This window comes from Xenopus tropicalis, chromosome 7, assembly GCF_000004195.4.
Source record: "Xenopus tropicalis strain Nigerian chromosome 7, UCB_Xtro_10.0, whole genome shotgun sequence".
NCBI lineage: Eukaryota > Metazoa > Chordata > Amphibia > Anura > Pipidae > Xenopus > Xenopus tropicalis.
The window spans coordinates 118,632,733-118,655,237 of record NC_030683.2 but is presented as its reverse complement, the minus strand read 5'-3'; the positions used below and the strand labels follow the sequence as shown (position 1 = coordinate 118,655,237).

The window sequence follows — 22,505 nt, the reverse complement described above, 5'->3', positions numbered from 1 at the left end:
TCCCTTTTCTCTGTAATAATAAAACAGTACCTGTACTTGATCCCAACTAAGATATAATTACCCCTTATTGGGGCAGAACAGCCCTATTGGGTTTATTTCATGGTTAAATGATTCCCTTTTCTCTGTAATAATAAAACAGTCCCTGTACTTGATCCCAACTAAGATATAATTACCCCTTATTGGGGGCAGAACAGCCCTATTGGGTTTATTTCATGGTTAAATGATTCCCTTTTCTCTGTAATAATAAAACAGTACCTGTACTTGATCCCAACTAAGATATAATTACCCCTTATTGGGGCAGAACAGCCCTATTGGGTTTATTTCATGGTTAAATGATTCCCTTTTCTCTGTAATAATAAAACAGTACCTGTACTTGATCCCAACTAAGATATAATTACCCCTTATTGGGGGCAGAACAGCCCTATTGGGTTTATTTATTGGTTAAATGATTCCCTTTTCTCTGTAATAATAAAACAGTACCTGTACTTGATCCCAACTAAGATATAATTACCCCTTATTGGGGCAGAACAGCCCTATTGGGTTTATTTCAGGTTTAAATGATTCCCTTTTCTCTGTAATAATAAAACAGTACCTGTACTTGATCCCAACTAAGATATAATTACCCCTTATTGGGGCAGAACGGCCCTATTGGGTTTATTTAATGGTTAAATGATTCCCTTTTCTCTGTAATAATAAAACAGTACCTGTACTTGATCCCAACTAAGATATAATTACCCCTTATTGGGGGCAGAACAGTCCTATTGGGTTTATTTCATGGTTAAATGATTCCCTTTTCTCTGTAATAATAAAACAGTACCTGTACTTGATCCCAACTAAGATATAATTACCCCTTATTGGGGGTGGAACAACCCTATTGGGTTTATTTCATGGTTAAATGATTCCCTTTTCTCTGTAATAATAAAACAGTACCTGTACTTGATCCCAACTAAGATATAATTACCCCTTATTGGGGGTGGAACAGCCCTATTGGGTTTATTTCATGGTTAAATGATTCCCTTTTCTCTGTAATAATAAAACAGTACCTGTACTTGATCCCAACTAAGATATAATTACCCCTTATTGGGGCAGAACAGCCCTATTGGGTTTATTTCATGGTTAAATGATTCCCTTTTTTCTGTAATAATAAAACAGTACCTGTACTTGATCCCAACTAAGATATAATTACCCCTTATTGGGGGCAGAACAGTCCTATCCGGAATACCCTTGGTCCCGAGCATTCTGGATAATGGGTCCTATACCTGTATTTGGTTCTTGCAGTGCCGGAGAGGACAAATATCTGCAAAGCCCAAGAAAAGGGATGGACCATCATTGCAATGGATCTTCTCTACAACAGTGAAACCCAGATAAACCACAGAACCAGCAAATAACTAAACATGAATTTTATTTTTATTTTTTATTTATTTTTTTTTTTTTTGCAGTTTTCTTATTAGTTTTTTTTTTCAGTCTGTCCACGCTTCTCATCTGTTGTGGGTTTTTGGTACATAATTCTGTACAAAATGGGTGCTCTGGACAAGTTGTCACGTGAGAGATGCGCAACAGGAGAGAGAAGAATGAAGCATGAAACAAAGAAGGAAAGAGGGGTAAAAAACAAAAACAAGGGGGCACGTAGTTAAAAAAAAAATACACCCTTGACGATTCTCCTGCCCCCCTGAATTCAAGGGAAGGAGCAACTACGCAACTCAACTCTCTACTACGATATTAGCACTTCCATTGGCACAACAGGGGAGCAGCTCAAGTCATCCCATTACATCCGGAGGCCAGATGAGTAGTCGAGTCCTCCAACCCTACTATTCATTTAGGAGCTACTCCCATCATGCCTTGCACCCCCACTCCGAGATTGTGCTGTTTTAGAAAATATGGCTTACAGGCCCGAATTGAATAAACTCATTTGCCGACACTTGTAGCTAAAACTATGGGGGGGGGGGGGACAATGCTAAAGAAATACAAAATCAAAGACAGTAAAGGGTAAGCGAGAACAACGCGGCAATTCTCCCCTGCTCCTGCCCGCTCTGCCTGACTTGCTATAGTTCTATATACATATATATAATTATATATTAATTTCCCCTAGATTCATGGCTTTTTTTGTTTTAAAGGTTTACAGTTAACAATAAACGACAAGAGCGACAATTGTTTGGAAAAGGTGAAACCAAGGAGAGAGAATTTTTTTTTTAAACAAAAAAGGAAAAACGAGATAAATGTAACACATCACAGAAAAAAATACACCCGCCCCCCTCACCCCTTCCCCCCCCCCCAATCCCATCCAAGGAAAAAAACAGACAGTTATACACAGCCCCTCAATGAGCTTCCGGGTAATCCGGAAACGGTGCCAAAGCCGGTTTGTTGGCTCCAAATTGTTTCATAAATATCATGAATCAGACGTTCTAGATCGGACTTTGCGCCTTTGTCTCTGCGGAGAAACACCGATTGATATCGTTACTTATCCGACTAAATGGAGGACGAGCTGCTCGTTGGGGCGACTCCACTCGTCTCAGATCCTGTAGGAGGCGAAGCCAATCCCTTTCATGCTGGATGCATTTTATAGATTCTCCTTAAAACGTCCCCTTCTCGTTCTTACATTAATCAACGTGAGTGGTGGAAATAGTGTATAATTAGCGCCTGGGAAGTTTGGAGCGAATCCCTCCCCAGAGTCCCCGTGCGTCTGCGAGAATTCTAATCTCAAACACCAGAGATTCACAAAACAATTTCATTTGAAAACTTAAAAAAAAACCACAAAAGAACATATTGAATAAAAAGAGCCGGGGAAATGCACAGTGAGGGATAAATACCAGCGTGATATTCGCTAGGATCGTATGCTTTGTTCTCATGAAGGTTCTCCTTCGGAAAAAAGAAACGCCAAGCTGATGTAATTGAGAGCCACCCCCATCATTTTCTTTTTCCTTATCTATTTCTCATTGTTAAAATGCAATTCCACCACAATGTATTGGGCAAACATGGTCCTAGTTATGTATTTACTTCAAAATACCCTGTTCTCGATTAGATTCTAGAGTTCAGGGGTCTCACACAAACTGTAGGCCAGAAGCAAAGCCGGGCCAAGAACAAGGGTAATTCTCTGCACTCAAGGGTCCAACCACAACATTACTCCATCTGGAAGAGTTACTGGTGGAGACAGACCAGGAGATACAAGTAGAATGAGGAGAAACCACCTCTTCTAACCACAACATTACTCCATCTGGAAGGGTCCAACCACAACATTACTCCATCTGGAAGGGTCCAACCACAACATTACTCCATCTGGAAGGGTCCAACCACAACATTACTCCATTTGGAAGAGTTAGTGGTGGAGCAGACCAGGTGATACAAATAGAATGAGGAGAAACCACCTCTTCCAACCACAACATTACTCCATCTGGAAGGGTCCAACCACAACATTACTCCATCTGGAAAAGTCCAACCACAACATTACTCCATCTGGAAGAGTTAGTGGTGGAGACAGACCAGGTGATACAAGTAGAATGAGGAGAAACCACCTCTTCCAACCACAACATTACTCCATCTGGAAGGGTCCAACCACAACATTACTCCATCTGGAAGAGTTAGTGGTGGAGACAGACCAGGTGATACAAGTAGAATGAGGAGAAACCACCTCTTCCAACCACAACATTACTCCATCTGGAAGGGTCCAACCACAACATTACTCCATCTGGAAGAGTTAGTGGTGGAGACAGACCAGGTGATACAAGCAGAATGAGGAGAAACCACCTCTTCCAACCACAACATTACTCCATCTGGAAGAGCTACTGGTGGACACAGACCAGGTGATACAAGTAGAACGAGGAGAAACCAGAAGCTTCTCAATAAACACACAAACATGTTCCACCTCTTCCAGAAATAAACCTAAGCAGGCATCTTTGCTTTCAGAACTGCATCTTTCCCAGCTCCATCCCTGGCTAGAAGTTTAAATGATCTACTTTCGAGCTGTTTTGAAAATTATTTTCAAGAGTTTTTAGTAGGAGCCACTCTTACAAGACTTGCTTCCCTGGTCTGCAGCAATCATGGCTGTCTGAAATGTCCCACCAGTGTAGGTGACCCACAGTATGTCTTCTCCAATCACGTGGCCTACAACACTTCCTCTAACATCTCACTAAACCTTCCGATGCTATTGCCCCCAGGTTCCCCCTTGCCTTTTGAATAATTCATAACCAAAAAACACAATTTCTCTGTTTTGCAACATATCCTCAATTCATTGTAGGCAATAACTTCATCAGAACAAAGCATACCGCCTCTGGAGCCAGCCAGGCCAGGAAGGCATTGCGGAAGGGTTGACAGTTCATATAATACACACATACAAAACAACTTCATGTGTCAAAACACTTTTGTGCCTTTCCCTCACTTGTGATGCATATAACCAGCTTGTTCTGCCCAACCACCAACAGGTTTCTTGAAAAATATGGATTCTGTAGGTCACCCTTCAACTAAAATTCCCATTAGCAGTGCCTATAAGATGTCAGTTGGCCACTGGACTGGCTAGTTATCAGTGATGTTGGGAAGGCGTAAGGCACTTCCATCAATCTGACTAGAGCTGCCATGAGTCCTGTTGGAACCGTTCTAGAGTAAAGGCTGCTAAATATTATTCAAGGGTTCTAGGACTCGAATGGTGAAGGTTGTTAACTCTCTACTATCTAGAAGGTTTTAAAACCTTATTCTATGATTTCTCTTGTGATAACGTAGCTCTGTTGTTGGTGGACTCTGACAGGACTTATGTTTACAAGTACCCAACCCAAGTGGAAGTAATAACCTACACTGTGTTCCTCGCTGTGAAGTTGGGCAATCGTAAAACTCATGAGAAAGAAAGATCAGCATGTTCTAGACAGATAGCAGCACCTAGAACCTTGTCTATGATAACAGTACATGGCTTTCTAAAATGAGAACTTTAAAACCCCCGATCATTTATTTTTGCATTTCATTGCCTTTGTACAGGTACTTTATTACAACTGGAAGTATGATAAATAGATATGCAAGGGAAGTGGACTATTATAACGGCTCCAAAGGTTCCCTGCTGAGTGCTCTTGGCTAGATACCTTGTTGACAAGGAAGCGTTTCAGCTGGCGCTGAAGCTACGTAGGCATAAAACCGGTTTGCAACTTGTTCTGCATAAGTTATGGCAGAGAGGCGTGTAAATTAAAACTAATTAATTATTGTCATAATTTGTCCGGACTGCAGAAATTCTTATGGTAGGAGGATAAAAAAAAAAAGGCTCATTGGTACTTGCCATTAGTTCTGTTGCAGCTCTTGGGTAAAGGTTTATTATTGTGCTCTGGACAGATCGGCAGGTAATGGTTAATGAACATGGATCGTTATTGGTTATTATATCTGTTCTTAGCTTCGTTAGGGGGTTGCTGGGATGAGGAGTGTTCTGTTTCTGATTGCCTTTCTCTGGGTCAATTTGTTGTGGATGAGTTGGCACACCGAGTGCCAGTTTAAGCAGCTGCAACTGCCACTATGGGTCGCTAGGTAACGCTTTTTTGCCCACTGTGAAAAAAAGAACCTGTATGTGTAGAATGTAAGGAGCTGGTGTTATTAGGTGATGGATCTGATTTTGCCTCGCCGTATCCTAACGCTGCACTGTCAGTACAGAGGGCCGACGTCAATAAAGGAAATGCGGGGTTCCAATTTAATTTGAAAAAACTATGGATCTGTGACCCTCCGGCTTATTTTGATCTACAGCTTCAAGCATTGTTGTCAGTTGTAGCTCAACCCCACCAGGAGGGCTGCTCATTGGCAGCCATAGATATAGTGGGCCCATCTCAACCCAGGCCCAGGGTAAGGGGCCTCTGCACTAGCCCAAGTCCTGCCACTATAACTATAAGGCCGTAGGTTGCCAGTGGCACTAATCACACTGTCAGTAGAAACAGATGAGAACTGTAGCATATTGGCAGGACTAGCACTGCCCCTGGGACTCCTTGGGAATTGCTGTACATTGGTATTCATGGATGTAGCGGTTATTCTCGCGGTGGCTGCGTCTTCTAATTTTTGTTCTCTGAGCCTCTCTGGTTCTCCCTTTTAAGCCGGTGAGTTATGGTGCCTCTCCCCCTCCCCGCAGTCCCTCCCTCCCTGGCTGGGAATACTGAGCCGTGCTGATTTCTACCTAATTAAGGTGATTAAACAAACGTCACGGTCTTAATACTGAGCCAGTGCAAGCTCAAATGACTGAGCCTCCATCCTGGCCCACACCTATCTATTCTAGGCTATTATGGCCCTGTCCCCTGGGGCAGTGCCAGGTTGCTACACTCTATTCTCTATCCAGCCGTAGACAAAAGGTGCCAAGCTTGTTTCTTTTGGCCTCAGGATATGTATCATATGATCTATCAAGCTGCCTTTCTGATTTAGAAGAGTAATGACAGGTTTCTGCATCTTTCCTACCACATCTATCTATTGCTCCCCATGACTTTTATGTGTGTGCGGCTCTGAAGGCTTTTATATTCCACTAAGAAGATCCATTACCAAAAGATTAAAAAGAACAACTGTGCCCCCTTCTGTGTTAGTTGTTTGATCTTTCTACATATTGTTTTGCTCTTGTTTGTTTGTTCGTACCATAAAATGATGGGATATTTCACCTTCTTGTTACTGAAAGAGGTGACACAACCCTTAAGAAACCCTGCCTCCCACCCCAACCGCCCGACCGTACCCCATACTATCCCGGCAAACTCCATAGTCTCTTCATCACCTTCAGCAAAAAGTTCATTAGCCGCTCAGCCCCAAGGCATTGAAGGTGTTATGCTTTTGTTATCTAACCGTTCTCTAGACTTTCCTCTTCCGTAACCTCCCCAAATCCCCACCCTGCAAAGGTAAGATAAAATAAAAAAATTCAGGTTATTAATACTGTGTTGGGACATTTTCTTTTCTTGTGTGTCTTTTTTTTTTTAAATAAAAAACTCCTCCTTTCTCTTGTGGTTCTCGCCGCCATTTAGAAATGCCTCCCGAGCTTCCCCGTGCTCGTCCAATCCACTTGCTTCATGTGTCAGGTATGAACCTGTATAGTACGAAGAACAGAAAATAAGCCTATAGGCACTTCTTATTCATAGCGGACATGCTACCAGAGGCCATTCATACAGAGAAGGAGTGATTTAATAAAAAGTTTCACCAGGTCTAGTATCCCATAGCAACCAGTCAGCAAGAAGCATTGGTGGATCAACTGGTTTTTAGCTTTGGGTAACCAGACCAAGAGAAAACTAAGAATTGTGTGATCCTTGTTTTCCTATTCGTAAACACTCCCTGCTCCAGACCTTGTATGGTGCCACCAGTGGGTTCTGGTCCAGCTCTCCAGTAAAGAGGTTTCTGCCGTTAGAATGTTCTAGTCCTATCCATTACTTGAGTTATAGGTTCTTTTGCCTTACCATTTACCCCCTACCCCTTTAAGGTGCCTTCGTAGGGCTCTAGTCTGGTCCTCTGACTTATAGGATCTACTCTAAACTACAATGGCCACACCTAAGCTCATATGCTTTTGGTTTGGCCACAGTGACTACATAGTGGACAACTGGGCCACATACAAAAACTGCCAAATGAAACCAGTAGACATTTTTCATTAATTCACAAGAATATGATTCCTATAAAGAAAGTCAGGCCAGTTGGTAGCCCCATGGAAGCGCAGCCAAGGGAAAGGTCAATAAGAACCAGAAATAAGCCTAGTCTACATTTCTTTATTGATTTTTTCAAACACACACATTCAATGTGGCCACCGCTACCTATCAACTTGATTAGGTCTGAGAGCAATTTGATTGTACCATGTAAAAACCAAACCATTTGCTACTAAAATCAGATCTGTACCAGAACATCTAATGTACGGTTACATGAGGAAGAACAGCACATTTCTATATATCAGCCAGTAATTTAAAAACAAAGTAGAAAGGGGGGAAGTAATTCATTTAAACCCCTACAATATATTTGATTTTACTTCTTTAGCTTTATATTTTTTCGCTGTTTTGTCTCGCTGGCTACTGGAATGGATCAATATATGATGTCAGAGATTTTCCGGAATGAGGTCGTCCTGGTGGGGTTATTTTTGAGCGTAAGGGATCTAGGAGGGAAGAAAGGAACTAAATCTTTCAGCGGGGTATCTCAGTGCCAGCGGGTCTGTTCTTCATACTCAGCACGCCAGTCTAATTTACAGCCATTCCCTTCTGAGCATGGGCAGCTCCTGTGGGCAATATTCCCACTATATAACTTGGGAGGCACAGTATATATCTTTATTTTAATTGTGGAGTAAGATATAGTTTTTGGTGCAGTGAAGAGAAGGGAAAGGGGACCAGTTGGCTGCCGAACAAAACTGCCTTAGGGTCCCATTGGAACGGACTGCTCTGTCTGTGGGTTTAACATCAAACAAGAAGATGTTGCTCCAGAAGATTAAGACAGAAATCAATACAAATTGCTGACTGCAATAATGTGATGGGATGTTTGACTCTACCTTCTACCCTCAAGTTTATGGTATAAGGGCAGCAACCGTTCCTCACCTTTCTGTCGGACAGAGCACCACACCATGACGATCAGGATGCAGATCACAAGGAAGACGAGAAGAGCCAGGATCCCCCCAATCACAGCATACGGGACTTGAGTCTGTGCCTCAATTATTGCTCCGGGGTCTGCAGGAGAAAAGAATGGACATGTTGGACAATTTGGACCTACTCCCACCTCTCTTCAGTAGCTGTGGCTCTGTAGTTGCTTCAGGACTGCACCTCCCTGCAAGGAGTAGGATTGAGACAACTATAGAACCAAAGGTTTGTTGACCCCCCTCCCCAACAAGTAACAGATATTTATTCCTTTGCATTTACTTTTCTACATGGTTGGTATATAGATCTTTAGTAGATAACAGCCATCACAGTAGTCAACTGAGCAAATGTGCTTATGCCTCTGTAGGCCTCCTTCACGTACTCACCATACACCACCAGCACATATTGATCAGAAGAACGGCCATGCTTGTTGGAGACCTGGCAGCTGTAGGTTCCATTATCCTGTAGGCTGAGCGAGGGGAAACTCAGAACATCACCCTGGATCTGTGCTCGTTCTGGTAAGGAATCATTAAGACGTGTCCAAATAATTTCAGTCGGCCTGAAAGGAAAGAAATATATCATTGGGTGGTCTATCTTAACTACATGCAATCAGAATGTAGTATTTTGGACACGCTGGTCCAATATCTGCCAAAAAAAAGGCGCAATACCTTGGCTAATAATGGCTACCGCAAGTGTTTGCAATTCCTGGAACACGATTATATTGTTCCCCATTAGTAACTGGGGGGATAGAAAACTTCCAACCTGCTCTCGACCCAATCCTATCCTCAGAGTTCTTATTTTACTTGCACCTTGCCCAACTCTCTAAGATCACTTTGGAAAGGAAGTAAAGGTCCCTATACACCTTAAGACTGCCGATGCGGTCCCCGATCCGGTAGTGGCCATACACGCAACGATAATATCGTATGAAACCTTGTTTCGTACGATATTCGGTGCGTGTATGGCATGTTGGCGAGTCGACCGATATCGCAGGGAGTGCTGAAATCGGTCGACTCGCCGATCGGCCAGGTTAGAAAATTTTGATCGGGCGCCATAGAAGGCGCCTGACCAAAATCTGCCGTCAGGGCTGAATCGGCAGAAGGAGGTAGAAATCCTATTGTTTCTACCTCCTTATCTGCTGTTTCAGCCCTGAACGGTGTGTTGCGGATCTGACAATGTTTCGTGCGAAAACATCGTCAGATCGCCACGTGTGTGGCCACCTTTAGGCTACCAGATTATCCACCCCCCCCATCCACTCAACATCACAGACATATTTTAATCTCAATAGAGAAAGCAATAATTTTGAACATCTTCCTTTCTTCAGCAACAGAAAAGCTGGCACTGGAAGCTTGGAGAACATGGCAAAAGATCACTCCTTCCTGTCCTGGAATAGCAATGATTGGCTGATTGGCTGGGGGCAGCTTTGTTGTCACTGGAAGGGCCAGGAGATGGGGATGCTTGCCAGTGTCAATTTTACAAGGGGACAGGGATCAGTCAGTCCCCCTGAAACGGGGACTGATGGGAACCTTAAAAGGAAGGTCTTGCTGCAAGTGTCACTAATTTGGAGGGGTCCTGCTTTAAGTTGACCTGCCCCCTGGTCAAGACTAAATTTCTTGGGTTGAACCTGCCTACCACATAGGTTTCAGAATGATCTGCCCATCACTACTACCATGATGCCGTGTTATTTAAAGAGCTGTGAAATAACCATCTTGGACCCACCAGGAGTGCCGCCAGATTGGCCAAGGATCTGCATTTTTTTCCCACCCAGGTTAATGAAGTTCATCTGTTTGTTTAGGTTCAGCTAAAGACTTGTTGAGTTACAGCGACTGAACTATGGAATATCATTGGCACCGGAACTAAGCTAAAATAACAGGAATTAGAAAGCAACAACAGAAGTAGTGCCAAGTTGCCTTTGTCTGTTTCAGGGCACCTCGGGGCGTTCTGCTGCACCCCTACTAAATATAACTTAGAATGATGTGAGGAATAACGTGTGTCTCTTTGTAATTACAGTATATCCGAAAATAACAGCGAAGCGTTGCAAGTCAGGGCAGCAGGGTACTCGGCGGCACGGGGGCACGGGGGCAGGTATTACCAGCAGGAAGGGCACAATCTCTCCATTACGTTCTATCTGGGATTCAAGCTCAGGTTTTGAGGCAAGATTTCCATTTAATAATTAATAGGTAATTTAAGGGCTACTGAGATGGTGCAAGGTTTCCATGATGAGTGTTATCAGAAAATAATGAAGGACCTTATTATGTGTAAATTGGAGGAAAGAATGACGACACCTGATATGACTGAGATTGTAAATTAGAAGCCGAAGTCATTTGAAGGGGAAAGAATCAGAGATAAGGTAGGAAATTAGAAGTCGTTAGGATCTAGAAGTCATTAGGATCTAGAAGCCGTTAGGATCTAGAAGTCGTTAGGATCTAGAAGTCATTAGGATCTAGAAGCCGTTAGGATCTAGAAGTCGTTAGGATCTAGAAGCCATTAGGATCTAGAAGCCGTTAGGATCTAGAAGCCGTTAGGATCTAGAAGTCGTTAGGATCTAGAAACCATTAGGATCTAGAAGCCGTTAGGATCTAGAAGCCGTTAGGATCTAGATCTGCGGAGTTCTGGAGAGGTCCTCTCTGGATAGGCCATGGGAGCAATGATAAGACTTTGGCAAAGCCGGGCAGCCAACAGCAGCTATCTGTATCCAGACCACTGACATTTGGGGCTGCGGCACACGGGGAGATTAGTCGCCCGCGACAAAACTCCCTGTTAATCTCCCCGAGTTGCCTTCACCTGCCATTCCACCGGCGAAAATGTAAGTCGCCGGTGGGATGGCACATGCGGTGGTGCGATTTCGGCAAATTGCCGAAGTTGCCTAGCGAGGCTTTTTCGGCGATTTGTCTCGGGCGACTAATCTCCCCGTGTGCCAGAGCCCTTAGGGCTGTGGCACACAGGGAGATTAGTCGCATACAGTGGATACAAGGGACCCCTGGAGCTATTAACACCCCCAAAGGTGGCTGCAGCCTCAGGGTTCCCACAGCCGTTTGTCTCAGTTGCTCCCTGCCGATGGGAGAATTCTAAAGTAGCCTATAAAACCACAACGACAGCTCCTTCTTGGGATACCCGCACTTTCCCTTTTTTTCCCCTGTCCTATTGCGGCGGATTTATGGCCGGCTAATTGCCCGTGGGAGGATCAAGCTACTGAGTAGATTGAGGGAAACATAAAGCAGGAGTCTGTCAATGTGATTATAAAGTCTGTGCAGCATCTTTAAAGGCCACTTGACACCGGGGTCATATGAATCCCCAGGCTGCTACCTCTCTGCTATTGTCCCAGCCACCTGGTAATAAAGCCTTATGTGCCACTGTATGAGATTATACGGGGAAGAACTCATACTGTCACGTGTGGCTGCCGTTATTGATCGGGGACATGTTGCCAATGAGCTGAACTATCAGTGGATAATGAAACATATTCTGATTATCTATGCAGAAAGAAACATAGCAACGAGGCCCTGGCTCTTGGTAACAGATGGATGAAACTGGTGATTATAGTGAAAATACTTGCGTCCAAACAGTCTCCTTGCATTTCCGTATGGTTGCGCTTGGGCACCAGTGCGTCTGTCCAGCTTTTTCTGTTTAACTGGAGGCCTATTGATAACCCTGGAGCTGCTGCCATCTTGAATATGACTATTACAATGGTTCCCTAAGCACAATGCATTATATTGATGCCGACGCAATCCTGCCAACTTGCATCAGATTGGTCAAAATGCAACAGGCAATTAATTTGTCCATTTATTATGATGGAATTGTGGGGAAAAGATGCTGCATTGTGGGTAAAAACCATGGCAATTTGCATTCGAATTTGCACTTCCAGTGCATTAGGGGCCATTTATTATGGGGTGCAAAGTGGAAAAAGGGGCGCAATCTGCCATGTTTTATAACTTTGTACCCTGCTTTCTTCCAACCATTGCAGGGCACTGCGGCCTCTCCCATCCACGGGGGAAGGATTTCGGGAATCCTGCTCCCCTAAGTGCTGTGTCTGGGCTCTTCCTAAATAACCCCCTATAATAAGGCAATGGTTTATCAATAAGAAACAAAAACAACATCCTCAGCCTGACTGAAAGTCTATAAACGTACCAAGTGGCAGAAATATGCTAGCTAACCCAAACCATAAACCTCGGCGCTAATGAATCAGCCATGGAGGCCCGTGGCGACTACAACGAACGGGTTGTACAATCACCATAGCTGGCAACGAGATGGATGGAGTCTTAAATATTCATAGATTTGGGGAATAAGTCGATGAAATCGCAGGTTTTGTTCCCCTTTTATTGTTAATTGATTTGGTGATGGCAGTAAAAGAGCTTTCCCTGTTTCCTGTCCGATAATGTTGAAATTTCACCGCTGCCTCTTCTATGGATTATAAATCTGTTGTACAAATAGTCTTGTGACTTTCCTCAAGCTAACGGTGTTTTATTCGAGTGCCGCCTCAAACCCAGCACTTTCTTCCCTTGCCTTAAACTACTCAGTCAGGCAGTTTGGGATTTGGCCATTACAAATTGCTGACTTGGAATCATTTCGTTAGAGCTGGAGTGCCCCTGACAGACTGTCTCACTAACAGAATGCTCACCTGCTTTTGTTCCTGCTAACAGCCTGCAACTATATGGGGAAGAAAATAATAGTATGAATTAAAACCCTACCCTGTGTTGTTTTAAGAAATTACCTTCTTTCTACACCCATTAAGGTACCTATGGGTGCCATATTGCAGCCCATGGCTGCTCCCAATCCTACAATCATTTTGTTGGGTAAAGGAGAGGCGCAGGACTCTGTCGGGCTTCAGTAATGATATCTCACAGTACCCTGAGCTCAGTGCAAAGGCAGCGCAGACAGGACGAATTTTGGAACAGTAATGGGCCCATGTTTGGCACCGAAAGACATTGACTGGTGAAAGTGAAAAGAGGCTAACCCCCATGACCCAACTCCGATAAAAGAAAATATCAGTTAGTTTCTCCCTCTGAGTTACCTTTGGGTGCCATATTGCAGCCCATGGCTGCTCCCAATCCTACACTCATTTTGTTGGGTAAAGGAGAGGTGCAAGGCTCTGTCAGGCTTCAGTAATGATGTCTCACAGTACCCTGAGCTCAGTGCAAAGGCAGCGCAGACAGTACGGATTTGGGAACAGCAATGGCCCCATGTTTGGCACCCAAAGATATTGACTGGTGAAAGTGAGGCTAACCCCAATATCAGTTAGTTACTCCCTCTGAGTTACCTTTGAGTGCCATATTGCAGCCCATAGCTGCTCCCAATCCTACACTCATTTTGTTGGGTAAAGGAGAGGTGCAAGGCTCTGTCAGGCTTCAGAAATGATGTCTCACTGTACCCTGAGCTCAGTGCAAAGGAATAGCAATGACCCCATGTTTGGCACCCAAAGACATTGACTGGTGAAAGTGAAAAGAGGCTAACCCCAATGACCCAACTCTGATAAAAGAAAATATCAGTTAGTTACTCCCTCTGAGTTACCTTTGGGTGCCATATTGCAGCCCATGGATGATCCCATTCCAACACTAATTTTGTTGGGCCAAGAAGAGGTGCAAGGCACTGAATGGCTTTTAAAAATAATGTAAACAGTGGGGGTCATTTTATAAAGTTTACTTAGCGCAGAATTATTCAGCCAATGAACATATTTGCCCTGCCCGTGTTTATATTTATAAATCTGGACAAGCCCGGTGCATATAATGTGCAAACATAATTGTGAAATGTTATTTGCAGTGCGAAGGTCCTTAAAAGCTTGTTAAATGTGGCATATTCACCAATTGTGAATATTTATGCACACTCTCTGCATTCGAGTTACGCCACAATTTTGGTGGTGGAAAAAAAATTGCTAAACTGATTTCGCAAATAGGGTTGCCGCCGGTTTTGACCCGGATGGCCCGGTTTTCGGAAAGGGCTGTCCGGGTCAAAACCTCCTGCCCGGTTTTTCAAATTAGGGGCCCAGTGATGTCACTGCCCCGTCTCTCCCCGCCCCATGACATCACAGCCCCACCTCTTTTCTGTTCCCATGACATCACTGCCCGCCCCCTTCCTACAAAAAGAGCCGGCAGAGGTGGCAACCCTATTGGCAAATTGGGAATTTATATTTGCAAAATGGAAATTGGCGCTATATTTGTGCACAATAAACACACACAGAGGTTATGCTTGCGCAAACTGCAATCTCATTTGCAAACTTTTGTGCGCAATTTGCATTTCACTGTGAGTTGCAAAATGAGGAATGATGGGCATAGTAATGCAAAATGTAAGCATTTAGGGGAAAACATGCACAAAAATATGTGCTTGCCAAACATTATGAATGGCCCCCAGTATCTGCAGCCTATTGGAGTCTCACAGAACCAATGAGCTCAGTGCAAAGGCAGCGCAGACGGTGCAGATTTGGGAGCAGTAATGGGCACATGTTTGGCACCCAAAGATATTACTGGTGAAAGTGAAAAGAGGCTGCTTTTTTTCTATTTTTTTTTCAATATAAAAAGGCAAATAACAGCGTTTTAAACCCCAGTGACCCATAAGAAAATCCCATAAGTCAGTCCATCAGTTTAAACACAAGAGGAATTAAACGCGTCGGCACTTTTTTAATTTTTTTAAAGCAGGTGCTGCTTTCTGCAAAGACTTTTAAAGCAATTACATGGCTTTCTTTAAAGGTAAAATGAGCGTTCCGACATCACACGGAGCAGAAGGAGATGAGACGGTTGGGCCCGGCTGCAATAAGCATCTATTGTTAGGAGCCGGCGATGTGTATGGGAACCGTGCTGACCCGGGGAAGTGCAGACACTGCCAGCCGCAGGGAAACAGCTGGGGAGAATTAGGGCCCAGAGAAGTGACCGATTACAAACTACAAGGCTTTTCTCTCCTTTGTCGGCACAAAAAAAACCAGACCCACCGCTTTCTAGCATTCACCGGGCACAAAGAGCGCTAAGCAAAGACATTCCACATCAGACTTGGCATGCCAGAATATGGAGTAAGACGAGCCTGATAAATCCTATTGTCACTTCTGCCTAATAATTCATCCCCGTGCCCCCATAGGGCTCCTTTCTGTAATGAGAGTCCAGTTCCAGCGCCAAACCATTCGCTTCTGATTGATGCTATATCTCAGCAGGAACTAAAATGATTGGTGGAAAAAATAAGGCAGTTGACTGCTCCATCTCTCTTGTACTTATCATGGCAAGGCTGGGCTTTGGGCAAAGATAGACGATGTCCTTGGGCCCTAGGGTATATTCTCCCAATCAGCAGCAGAAGATGGGGGTCTACTGGTGGCATCTTCCAATGCACAGATCTTCCCTGGGGTAAAGGGCATTTCCAATAAACTACTTACCCATCACTCTATCTGACTGCCTCACACAGTAGAACTGAATTTGTGCATGAAAAATACTAGGGATGAACCGATCCCACTTTTTGGGGTTCGGCCGAAACCAAATCCTTCAAAAAGAGCCTGGGTTCAGCCCGAATCCCGAACAGAATCCGGGATTCGATGCATCCCTACAAACTAGACCGTCTGTAGGAGGCGCTACTACTAGAGACTGATAGAGTCTACACCAGTGGGTTTTCCGCATTTGAGGTGCCAGCCATTCAGCCATAGTGCCACAAAATATCTAGGGCAACGTTAACAGATTTTGGTAGACTCTGGTTTGAACTGATTGGATTTAAGGTTGTCATTCTAGCCAGATTTTCTAACCCATCTAAAGAATTAGGTTGTCATTCTAGCCAGATTTTCTAACCCATCTAAAGAACAAGGTTGCCATCCAAGCCAGATTTTCTAACCCATCTAAAGAACAAGGTTGTCATTCTAGCCAGATTTTCTAACCCATCTAAAGAATAAGGTTGTCATTCTAGCCAGATTTTCTAAACCATCTAAAGAATGAGGTTGTCATTCTAACCAGATTTTCTAACCCATCTAAAGAATGAGGTTGCCATTCTAGCCAGATTTTCTAACCCATCTAAAGAACAAGGTTGCCATCCAAGCCAGATTTTCTAACCCATCTAAAGAACAAGGTTGTCATTCTAGCCAGATTTTCTAACCCATCTAAAGAATAAGGTTGTCATTCTAGCCAGATTTTCTAAACCATCTAAAGAATGAGGTTGTCATTCTAACCAGATTTTCTAACCCATCTAAAGAATAAGGTTGTCATTCTAGCCAGATTTTCGAACCCATCTAAAGAATAAGGTTGTCATTCTAGCCAGATTTTCTAACCCATCTAAAGAACAAGGTTGTCATTCTAGCCAGATTTTCTAACCCATCTAAAGAATAAGGTTGTCATTCTAGCCAGATTTTCTAACCCATCTAAAGAATAAGGTTGTCATTCTAGCCAGATTTCTAACCCATCTAAAGAACAAAGCTGTCATTCTAGCCAGATTTTCTAAACCATCTAAAGAACAACATATAACTGATCACCTCAATTCTTACCTTACCTGGCCTTCAAACTAGACTAACATGTGCATCTTGGAGAGAAAAACAGTCTTTCACCCCCAAATGGCCTTCAGGCTTATCCCCCAGTTGCTAGTCTGTACCCCCCCTCACAGTTTGGGAACCAGTAGTCTAAGCTACACTTACTAACTCCCTATAGTAAGAGGCACCTATGCAGTAAGCAGTGTGTAGAACTATGCAGGGTATTAGGTATCTTACACAGAGATTCGTTATTAATGGTGGGGGCTCATAATCCTCGCTCAGGGAGAAAGGAATGCAGATATTCCTCAGGCAGCACCGTCTCAGCATCCTATTAACTAGCGTCTATGGCAGAGACTTGATAACGGCTGTGGGTTAAAGTCAGTTAAACCTTTAAGTGCTGTATCATCTCTGATTTGTCACAGTGATCAGGGTCTAGCTGCAGATTCTCCGCATCATTATAAATAAATCACTACAAAGAATTTATGTTGTGCATAAGCAAAAAAAGCAGCGAGAGAGGGATAAAGCAGGTATAAAGAATCTGGGGCTCTCTGTATGGTGTTGCTCAACTACTCTGGGCATGGAGAGGCTAGCAGTGCATTGTGGGGGATATTGTAGTTTGGCATTATATGGTTGCCTATTACTGGGGTCATTTCATTCTGTTTGTGGCCATGGTGCAGTCTTTGGACCCGGATCTGGCCTGTGTATTACAGCAGTTTAAGCCCCATTTGGATTTCCAGCCTTTGGCCAGGGCCCCAGTTGAAGGTCCAATATCTGCTCAAGCCCCCCCTTAACTCAAGCAATGAGTACACATAGAGGAAAATATAAGTGTATTCGTTATTTAGCCAAAGGTTTAGGAATATCTAGGATAGTGAATGCATAGTGACCCCAAATCTCACCCCCATTGACCTTCAAGCTGGGCTTTCAGGTAAAACTAGTACAGTAAATGGCATTTCTCTCCAACTCTCACCCTATTGGGCCTCTGTCACTGCTCCGAAGGCCCCCAGTTTGGGAATCACGGCTACTGCTGTATCAGAGCTGATTTTGTGGCCAAACATTTTGAGAGCTTCAGGTTGGTATCTAGAGCCACTTACATTTTGCTGAGTTGGAAGTCGGGGCATAATGTAATGTAAGTCACAAAACATTGACCACGTCTAGTAGTTCATAGCAGCCAATGAGATGTTTGCTTTCAAACAATAAATGCAACTTGCCGATTGGTTGATAAGGGTTACAAGACCTATTTCAAACTTTAATTATTACCGGATAGAGACTGGTGTAGTCCCATTAAGAGGCTGGTCCAACCCAATGAACATTTGAATGCTCCAACACTACAAACATTATTATGCTCTTATTGGCTGCAGGTTGGTCTGATCTTGAGGGTGATCACAGGCTACAAGCTGCTAACATATAAATGATTTGATTGGCTATGGTTTGGCCTTGCTACATTACCACAGGACTGCTCTCATTGGCTACAGGCTGGTGTCTCACCCTAATCATTTCAGGTTTGATTACGCCAACAGCAATATGGAACCAAACTACAGGGAACTTGTGTGACTAAATTACATAATGATATCTTTAACAGGGGTCTCCAACCTTTTTGCCTTTTTAAATATAAAAAAGTTGGGGAGCAAGGCAAGCAAGAAAAAGGTTCCTAGGGGGTGCCAAATAAGGGCTATGATTGGCTATTTGGTAGCTTAGTATGGACTGGTAGTCTACAGGAGGCTATTTTTCGGAGCACACATGGTCCATATGCCCCTACTTTGAGGCTATTGGGAGCAACATCCAAGGGGCAACATGTTGCCCAGGAGCCAATGGTTGGGGATCACTGCTTTAATAGATACATCAAGACTGGTCAAAGAATAACCAACTCCCAACATCCTACCAACAACAACGACCATATCATTTGCCAAAGGGGCACCTAGTGCCATAGGGTTCTAGGCTCTGGCAACTTGAAACTGTTTCCCCCAAGACATAAGGTTTACAGCCAATCTTCTTAACTTCTTTTTTTTAAGAATATTTTATTTCCATAGCAAAAAATTCTGTCTACACTTCACTATTCCGTATGCACAGCTGTTCCACACCTGCCTGTGTCAGCACGTAGGAATATGCAAGTGCAGAAGGGCAGATATGAGATCCAGTAGTACCGGCCAGGCTGGTCTGTTCCAAGAGACTTTCATTTCTCTCCCTCCAATAGTGAGGTGGGATGTGCAGCTGAAATATTGGAATGAAGGTCCCCATAGTGCCGTTTGGGGCTTCTCTAAAGTGCCGCCCTGATTAGGATGCATTGTGGCAGCTTGGCCAGCGCCGGGAGGCTGTGTCTGCTCCGTCTCTGTGGCTGCGGCAGCTGGAGATATATGGTGTGTGCAGGTCGTATTAAAAGACATTTTATGTTCTGCCTGAACGTCACCGGGACGTCTGTGGGGTTTATGTCTCCGTGCGGAGGATGCAGAGAAGCTGCGAGGACAATTTCGAAGGAATAAAATTGTATTGTTCCTTAATCTCCAAACCCAAAATTAATAGCTCCCCCCTCCCCCAAAAATATGGATACTGCTCAGCGTGTACTGGAGAGAAAAAATACATTGAAGATAATGAAAAATTCCCCATCACAAGCCACAGAATGTCTGGATGCATTCTCCACCAATGAAATCAGAGCTTCAGGCTTCTTTTGTTCAGTATTTAGTTGGAGACCCCAAAAGCTCTTACATTACATTTTTAGATACTTCATTTCCCCCTACCCCCATCCAGGGCCATTTTAATAAATGAGAAAAAGGGGCATTTGCCCAGGGCCCACCAGAGTAGGGACCCACTAGCCCACCTTTCATCTGGAATAACTTTTAGCAGTAGCATCCTGCAGAGACCCCTCACTTTAATCAACTGGAAGATTAGTTGTTTTTTTTTTCTTTATTTTTTCTTATGGCCTCACCATTTTGTAATTTTGCATCTTTGTTGAGGCAGTGGTGGCCCACCAATGTTTTTGTTTTTGCCCAGGGCCCGCTGGTAACTTAAAGCAGCCCTGCTCCCATCTACAGCCCTGCCCCCCTTAAGGTCCCCATACACGGGCCGATTGTAGCTGTCAATATTGGTCCCTTGGACCGATTCGGCAGCTTATTGGCCCGTGTAGGGGCAGAAACGAGGGTCCTGGCCGACCAATATCTGGCCTGAAATTGGGCAGATCTCGATCGGGCAGGTTAGAAAATTCAGTTGGATTGGGGACCGCATTGGCTCGTTGATGCAGTCCCCGAACCGACTGCCCCATTGCTGCCGTTAGAATTTGATTGTTTGGCCTACATGTTACCCGATATCGCCCACCCGTAGGTGGGGATATTGGGTGAAGATCCGCTCGCTTGGCAACATCGCCGTGTATGGGCAGCTATAGGCCCAGGCAGCGCTCTGATGCTAATACTTGACATTAGTAAAAAGTCCAAACTAAACGATGGCAACTGGCAAAGGGTTTGCCATCAACAACAGATGGAGCACCATAAATCTGAAACATGACATCATACTCACCGTGGGTTCCCTGTGACCTCACATTTCAGATTCAGCTCGTCTCCTTCTCTCACGAGGCTTTGGGAAGGCTGAATGTTGGCCGTGGGGGAAACTGCAGCCAGAAGGAATCATCATCATCATCAGTCAAAGTGGAAGAAACCAAATAGAGATGGAGGGAGACAAAATAGAGGTTGTTTAGTTTATCTGCTCTGGTTTGCAAATCCCTAGGTATATATATATACACAGAATTAGATGTAGGCAGAAGGGGCACGTGCCTAGGTCACATGGGGGGGCAATAAGATGGGAAGTGATTGGTGAGGAAAGAGGAAGCAGCAGGAAGCCTGTGTGGATGAAGTGCCAGCGGGGGAAGGGTGGGTTTGCAGGTAAGCAAGCAGGGCAGTGGGTCAAATAGTATTGGCCATGGCTCTGTTGCCCATTGGCCCAAGGGTAGCTTGCCAGTTTCTGGTTCTTTAGTGTATAATAAGAGAAGGAGCATGTACTCTATCTGGACTCCATCATAGCAGGGGGTGGATCTGCCAGAGGGCCGGACAGGAATACAAGAACTAAGCCATAAGCTACTGTAGTTCTGTGCTCCACCAAGGAGAAATAGTGTGGGGTTATTATTCCCCAGGCAACTCCTGCCTTAGGGGCATATTAATTAACACTGGAGACAAACATTACTAGTAATGTTGCATATTGCAGCCAATCAGATCTTTGCTTTTGCTTTCTGGGCGACCATTCAAGTTCTGATTGGTTACTACGGGTAACACCACCGGTGATGTTTGTCTCCAATGTTAACAAATAGGCCCCTTAGTGTAGGGACTATGGCTGGATAGGGATATTTATCCCCGATAGGTTTCCATTGGGGGAGGATGTATTTCACTATGGGGCCCATCCTGCTGGGGATACTACACCTTCATCTATACCTGTTATAAATGTATTTAAAAATCTGAGCTGTCAATCATATATTGCCTGCCCCGCCTCTATGCCGCAGGCATAGAGGCGGGGCAGGCAAGATATGATTGACAGCTCAGATTTTTGATAACAATTACTTTCACTTTCCATTCAGCACTTCCTATACACCACCTAGATGGCAAATGCATACGTTTTTGTCTGATACAAAGCTTTGCCTTACAGTGCACACAAAATGGCGCCAGCCTGCCGGCTGTGACTACTAATTCCAATAACTGAAATAGTCTAAGTAAAGTTCATTTTGCTCTACTAACCTGATTCAAAAGGATTTGGAATTATTTCTTAGGGTGACAGGTCCCCTTTTATGTCTATGCTGTCGCTGCCTTTGAAGTTACAGTTCAGCAACAACCCTTCTATGTAGCCGTGTAAATCACATCTAACGGCCAATGAGCCACTTCCTTGCATAGGGATTTTATACATATCCAGTCTCAGAGGGGGGAAATGGCAACTTTTACACTTGGTTCCCGTCTAAGTTCAATGTCTCTACATCCCGGGGTAAACACCGCCAAGCAAGCGGATCTTCTCCCGATATCCTCACCTACGGGTGGGCGATATCGGGAGAATCCAGGGTAATTCGATTGTTTGGCCCTGGGGCCAAACGATTGAATTATAATGATGGGTATAGGCAAAGTCAGTCCGGGGAATGCATCAACGAGCCAATGCGGTCCCCAATCCGACTTGATTTTCTAACCTGCCCGATCGATATCTGCCCGATTTCAGGCCAGATATCGGTCGGGCTGGCCGGTCGGTAGTCCCCATACATGGGCCAATTAGCTGCTTAATCAGTCTAAGGGACCCATATCAGCAGCTAGAATCGGCCCGTGTATGGGGACCTTTACTCTCCGAGGAACAGGGGGGCCAGGGAAACAGCTACGGGATTTCCCCTTTGGCTAATTAAATAGGCAGCTAATTGAGTAATTGCAATGCAATTAGAGGCATGTGTTGGAGCGCTGCTGGACAAGCTCCATGAAATACATAAGTTGAAAAAAAGAATTTATCTGAGGATTAAATGCTCAGTGGAAGCTGAAAGAGAGCCGGCCCATATTGCAACAGATTGCGCGTCCCCCGTTGTTCTCTTCGGATTTGCTCGTTGCTATTTAAGCAGCACA

The 22,505-nt window shown here is 44.2% G+C and overlaps 1 protein-coding gene across 1 annotated transcript in view; it reads right to left on the bottom strand.

Annotated features, from left to right (window-relative positions):
* Nucleotides 1–4,908: 4,908 nt before the first annotated feature.
* Nucleotides 4,909–22,505, bottom strand: part of cadm4 (cell adhesion molecule 4) — a 208,461-nt gene continuing 190,864 nt past the window's right edge. The window contains exons 6-9 of the mRNA XM_002939127.4: nt 20,446–20,536; nt 8,912–9,084; nt 8,490–8,618; nt 4,909–7,012 (exon numbers count right to left, since the gene is read on the bottom strand). Of these exons, the coding sequence (XP_002939173.1) occupies nt 6,903–7,012; nt 8,490–8,618; nt 8,912–9,084; nt 20,446–20,536 (503 nt within the window). The 3' untranslated portion in view covers nt 4,909–6,902. The remainder of the gene's footprint in view (nt 7,013–8,489; nt 8,619–8,911; nt 9,085–20,445; nt 20,537–22,505) is intronic.